The sequence below is a fragment of the Piliocolobus tephrosceles genome, unplaced genomic scaffold, assembly GCF_002776525.5.
Source record: "Piliocolobus tephrosceles isolate RC106 unplaced genomic scaffold, ASM277652v3 unscaffolded_31167, whole genome shotgun sequence".
Classification (NCBI taxonomy): Eukaryota; Metazoa; Chordata; class Mammalia; order Primates; family Cercopithecidae; genus Piliocolobus; species Piliocolobus tephrosceles.
The window spans coordinates 2,109-8,504 of record NW_022314496.1 but is presented as its reverse complement, the minus strand read 5'-3'; the positions used below and the strand labels follow the sequence as shown (position 1 = coordinate 8,504).

At 44.3% G+C, this 6,396-nt stretch overlaps 1 protein-coding gene across 1 annotated transcript; it reads left to right on the top strand.

The window, feature by feature from the left end:
* Positions 1–788: 788 nt before the first annotated feature.
* Positions 789–5,805, top strand: LOC113222442 (isoleucine--tRNA ligase, cytoplasmic-like; the record flags this gene model as incomplete). The annotated part of the gene is made up of 5 exons (XM_026452068.1): positions 789–920; positions 3,175–3,270; positions 4,163–4,339; positions 5,511–5,616; positions 5,783–5,805. Coding segments are annotated over exons 1-5 (465 nt in total), but the record flags the coding sequence as incomplete, so codon positions are not given.
* Between the last annotated feature and the right edge of the window lie 591 nt (positions 5,806–6,396).

Sequence of the window (6,396 nt, the reverse complement as noted above, 5' to 3'; positions counted from 1 at the left end):
AGGCGTGATGCTCAGTACTGCCCATGCCTCCGTGGACAGGCGTGATGCTCAGTACTGCGCACTGCCTCCCTGGACAGGCGTGATGCTCAGTACTGCATATGCCTCCCTGGACAGGCGTGATGCTCAGTACTGCATATGCCTCCCTGGACAGGCGTGATGCTCAGTACTGCGCACTGCCTCCCTGGACAGGCGTGATGCTCAGTACTGCGCACATGCCTCCCTGGACAGGCGTGGTGCTCAGTACTGCGCACTGCCTCCGTGGACAGGCGTGGTGCTCAGTACTGCACATGCCTCCGTGGACAGGCGTGGTGCTCAGTACTGCACATGCCTCCGTGGACAGGCGTGATGCTCAGTACTGCACACTGCCCGTCTCATTTTAGCCTCCCCACACCTTGCTCAGCAGGTAGCAGAACACCATGTCATGCAACCAGCAAATAGTGGACCTAAGTTCACTTTCTCTCTAAAGACTGTGTTTTCTTCATTATGTCCTGCTGCTCTGTGTTTATGGTGAGCATTTGTTGCCTCTTGGTGCCTTCTCTTAGCTTTGTCATGTCTTTGGACCTGAGAGTTTATATGCAACAGTAGGTACTGGTGATGACTTAACTGTCTTCAAGGTAGCATAGTGTAATCTAAAGAAAGTTTGTCATATCTTGGCTACAACCATGACATGAGTCAGAGGGAAATGATCTCTTGAAGCCTCTGTGGCTTTGCTGTTGTGAAATTTTCATCAAGAAGGGGCATAATACATAGGTAGTGGGGCAGCTTGAAGAGGGGAAGCTGATTAACAATGTAGCTGCTTCTCCATAGGGACCATTGTTGTGGAAGGCCATGAATTGCATGATGAAGACATCCGCCTCATGTACACCTTTGATCAGGCCACAGGTGGGACTGCGCAATTTGAAGCACACTCAGATGCTCAGGTATTTTTCTGTTTCCTAGAACATTTCTTTACCAAGAGATGAGAGCCTAAGAGGAGAAAGTATTTGCCTATGCCTTTCCTGATTGTGTTGACAGCTTGTGTCAGGGCAAAAATAAACCAGTTACATGGTTTAGATTGGCTTTACTAAACTAATATATTATTATGCCCTTAACATATGCATTTGTTGGCCGGGCGCGGTGGCTCAAGCCTGTAATCCCAGCACTTTGGGAGGCCGAGACGGGCGGATCATGAGGTCGGGAGATCGAGACCATCCTGGCTAACACGGTGAAACCCCGTCTCTACTAAAAATACAAAAAACTAGCCGGGCGAGGTGGCGGGCGCCTGTAGTCCCAGCTACTTGGGAGGCTGAGGCAGGAGAATGGCGTGAACCCGGGAGGCGGAGCTTGCAGTGAGCTGAGATCCGGCCACTGCACCCCAGCCTGGGCGACACAGCGAGACTTCGTCTCAAAAAAAAAAAAAAAACAAAAAAAAAACATATGCATTTGTTGAATGAATACGTAAGTATTTTGTGATTTCTACATGTAATTGTCCCAAGTGTGGGGTTGCACAAAAATGAACCCTTTAAGGAACGAGTCAGTCAAGGACACCGGAAATTAAGCCAGTTCTTAGTATTCTACCTGATAAGTTATCTGGTAGAAATAAGTACACAGAGGGCTACTATCCAGAAATTGATATGGAGGTGAAGGTGGTCAGGGAACACTCCTTGAAGAGAATATACAGGCTGTTTTAGATTCCGGGGTCATTATTTTTTGCCATGTTGGAGAAGAGGCCATCTCTTTGCGGTCATGACCACACATCCCCAGTCAGCATAGTTGTAAGATCTCACATGTGGGTGTGGGGATATTGCAAGGGTCCCTCTGTGCTTAGCATACCATGTGCAGGGGAAGGTAGAACAGCACCTCCATAAAGGAAAGCCGAGCTCCTCAGTCCTTTACCCAGGCGCTTAAGTTAGTTATGTACAGAACTCTGCATGGGAAGACAGTGGCAAGGAGTCAGAGGTATCGTAGCTGGGAAAGAAGGCAGGGGAAGGCAAGGAGGGGGTTTCTAAACACTGACAGTGGGCAGTTCTTCCTCGTTACAGCAGATGTTAGGGGCCTGAAAAGTTGTCCATGTCATCATGTGATGTTTCTTGACATGGTTTACATGTTGTAGTGGCCCTTCACTGACTGGAGTTTTGAGTTTATCATCCATTTCATTACCTCTGATGCCTTTGTGAAGTGAGTCATTTCCTTTTTTTTTTTGAGACAGAGTCGGACTCTGTTTCCCAGGCTGGAGTGCAGTGGCGTGATCTCAGGTCACTACAACCTCCGCCTCCCAGGCTCACGCTATTCTTCCACCTCAGCCCCCCAAGTAGCCGGGACTACAGGCATCCACCACCACACTCGGCTAATTTTTTATATTTTTAGTAGAGATAGGGTTTCACCATGTTAGCCAGGATGGTCTCGACCTCCTGACCTCGTGATCCACCAGCCTTGGCCTCCCAAAGTGCTGGGATTACAGGGTTGAGCCATTGCGCCTGGCCGAGTCATTTCTTCTCTTTGCTCAAAGGTAAATGAGATGAGGCCTGATGTACAAGTCTTATGTAGAGTGTATTTTACTCTGCAGTGTGCTATGTAACAGAAGTGGTAGTGTCATTATTGCTACATCATAATCAGCAACCTTCAGCAAAGATGAGATAGAAACTTTAACCTTAGCAAAAATATGGCAGTTCAAGTCATAAAAAGTTTTGTGGTCCATTGTAGAATTTGTCTTGAGTCATTCTGACAAACCTGAAGGTCACAGGGGTCATGGTATAAGAAAGTCACTTGGAGTTGACTGCTCTGAGGCCTTTGATCCATTTGTTGTGGCCTGAAAAGCTGTGCTGCTCCAAGGGCTTCATGATTATTGATCTTACTTATTAGAAGAGTTGATACTATTTCTTAGATGGTCAAAAAGCAGAGTCATGTTAGGGGACTCTGATAAGAGGTGGTCCCAGGGCATCTCCTGTGAGCAGCACCCTACAAAAAAAGGAAGAAACAAAAACCTGCACACCTTTCTCCAGAAATGGAGGACTAGCTGATTATGAAGAAGTACCTGAATGATAAACTAGATTAATTTTATTGCTTTTGCTCGTTTGTGTGAAAGAATAGTGCTGCATTATAGACTCTCCAGATTTAAATATAACATTTTGCTGAATTGGGAAGAAGTGTTTCTCCTTATTTGATTGTCATGGTGTGCACTGTTCGTCCCCACAGGCTTTGGTCCTCTTAGATGTCACTCCTGACCAGTCAATGGTAGATGAAGGAATGGCTCGGGAAGTCATCAATCGCATACAGAAACTTCGCAAAAAGGTTAGTTTGTCAGTTAAGAATAAGCTACCGTAGCTTTTTGTTGGTTTTGGTTGTTGGGGGAAGATAGGAGAGGCAGGTAATACCAGCCATAGTGATCAGTGCATGACAGTCACTAATCTGTAGTCATTTGGAATGTGTTCTGCAGGAAAGGCACTCCTCTTCCTCTCCCCACGTGTTCACTCCCAAATTGCAGCTTTCAGCCAGCCTGTGCCTTTTCCCATCCTTTATTTATTTATTTATTTTTATCTCCGTTGGGCTTCTATAAAATAGCCGCTGTGGCTGGGGCAGAAGGTAATCAGAGGTGGTAGTATCTTTGCAGAAGGGCAGAGGTGTAGTCAGCATAGACAGGCTTCTAGCTTAGGGGAGGTTCCCGGATCTGGACAGAGTTGGGTAGTTTTTCCTTATTAGAGAGCTGAGGAATATGCACAGAGCTCATCCTGGAGAGCAGAGGGGCTGGAAAGCCCCTGCTAGTGAGAGAATCATGAATTTCTGCCCTACAGAGGGCAGTGACAACTACCATATAGCTTTTTTCCCAGATGGTTCAGGGTCTGAGGAAGCTGTTCCAGCAGATAAGTGGGTGCTTGTGATCTCTGAATCAGTTCAGAGTTTTGTAAGTGGGTTCTAAATTATTTCTTGGTTTCAACATTCATGAGTACTGATTGTGCTAGGAGAAGAAACATGCCCTGTCCCCAAAGAGTAGTGAAGAGGACACAGAGCTAATCGTACACTGCAGTGCAGTTAGTCTTACAGATCACCCAGCAGGAAGGGAAGGGTGACTGCCCTTCCGTGATGATTCAGCATGGGATCCGTAGCCCTTGTTCAACAGTACCTTCCTTCAGTTCTGATTAACAGAATGTACTTCCCTTTTAAGATTTTCTGTGTGTGCTTTCAGTGCAGTCTGGTTCCAACTGATGAAATCACAGTGTACTATAAAGCGAAGTCGGAAGGAAGATATCTGAATAATGTTATTGAAAGCCACACAGAGTTCATATTTGCCACCATAAAGGCTCCCTTGAAACCATATCCAGTTTCTCCATCAGATGAAGTCCTTATTCAAGAAAAAACACAGGTGAGTCCTGAGTTCCATTGAACTGCTAAAGAGTTTCAGATTAGGTTTGACTTTATGTGCTCATGTGTTGATATTCTGTCCCACAGTAGAGATTGGCACAGCTCTCAGTCTTGAAGTATTGCTCTGGACAGTAGTGGGGAGAGTCAGAGAGTGGAAGCCCAGAAAAGATGGAACAGGGAAGGAAGACAGAACTGTTTTCACAACAGTTCTCTTGAGGAACGTAGCCAGGAGGGTACATGAGCTTTGCCCGGAAATAAAATGGCCATGTGGGCCTGTTTTTTCTAAAACTAGAAAAGGCAGTGTGTGGATTCTGGTAATTATCATTAAAAGTAAACAGCAGTTGGCTTCGGAAACATTTAACTCTTCTGGTAGTGGGTTCTCCATAAAAGTACAGTACCAAAAAAGAAAAATCACAGTAGCATTTCTGTTGTTACATCTAGGAATTTTAGATATACTTATGAAAGTATGATATTAAAGGTAGGGAAGATACTGGCTTATAACTTAGAAGTAGATCATTTAGGCTGGGCACAGTGGCTCACACCTGTAATCCCAGTTCTTCGGGAGGCCAAATGGACAGATCGCTTGAGGTCAAGAGTGCGAGACCAGCCTGGGTGAAAGATGGTGAAACCCCATGTCTACTAAAAATGCAAAAATTAGCTGGGCATGGTGGTACATGCCTATATTCCCAGCTACTCGGGAGGCTGAGGCAGAAGAATCACTTGAACACAGGAGGTGGGGGTTGCAGTGAGCCGAGATCACATCACTGTGCTCCAGCCTGGGTGACAGAGCAAGACCCTGACTCAGAAAAAAAAAAAAAAAGTTGATCATTTAAAATGTATCTCAGTCACTTATTTAATCATTTTCTCCTGTCTCATTCTGTGAGACAGGTGGCTTTTTATTTTTTCAATGAGACGAGTTTCATTTTCTATTTTGCATATTGTGTAATTATTTGACTTTTTTTAGTGAGCATATATTTTTAAGAGACCAGGATAAAAAGAGAAGAAAAATGAGATAGAAATTGTAGCTTTTGATACTTTGAGTAATGAAATTGAATATGTTATGAGTTGTATACAGCACTTGTTGTTACTGAGAAGTCACTGTGTCACGTGATGGTGTGGCACATTGCAGTCACATGTCACAGTTACTCAGTCATATGTTCTCATGTGCTCAGTTGAAGGGATCTGAACTGGAAATTACACTCACCAGAGGATCTTCCCTTCCTGGTCCTGCTTGTGCATATGTCAATCTTAACATTTGTGCAAATGGCAGTGAACAAGGTAAGAGTAAATTCCATAATTTGTATGACTTTTTTTTAGTTATATTTATGGATGTGAAAAAACAATCCAAAAAAAGTTATGGATGTTTTTAAGGGAATTGGAAGAATTATTTAATCATATTTAATAGGTAACTTTTTCTTAATTGTCATCAAAATGAATTCACTAGGCGAGATGCAGTGGCTCATACCTGTAATCCTACCAGTTTTGGAAGCCAAGGTGAGAGGATTGCTTGAGGCCAAGAGTTCAGCACTAACCTGGTCAACATAGTAAGACCCTGCATCAATTAAAAAAAAAAAAAACGGCCAGGCGTGGTGGCTCACACCTATAATCCTAGCACTTTGGAAGGCCGAGGCAAGTGGATTACTTGAGATCAGGAGTTCAAGACCTGATCAACATGGTGAAACCCCGTCTCTACTAAAAATACAAAAATTAGCCAGGCATGGTGGCAGGTACTTGTAATCCCAGCTACTCGAGAGGCTAAAGCATGAGAATTTCTTGAACCCAGGAGGTGGACATTGCAGTGAGCTGAGATCGCACCATTCCACTCCAGCCTGGATGACAAAGCAAGACTGTCTCACCAAAGAAAAAAGAAAGAAAAAGAAAAATGAATCCACTAAAGTCAATGATTGGACTTACGCTTGTGGAAGCATGAAGCAGATATAGTTTTCCCTATTCCTCCTGCTAAATACATCTAAACACCCTGGACATTATAGATAAAAACAAGCATAAGAAGACTCACAGATGTAAGGAAGAAAGCAGACCAGCTGAGGACCTTGTAAC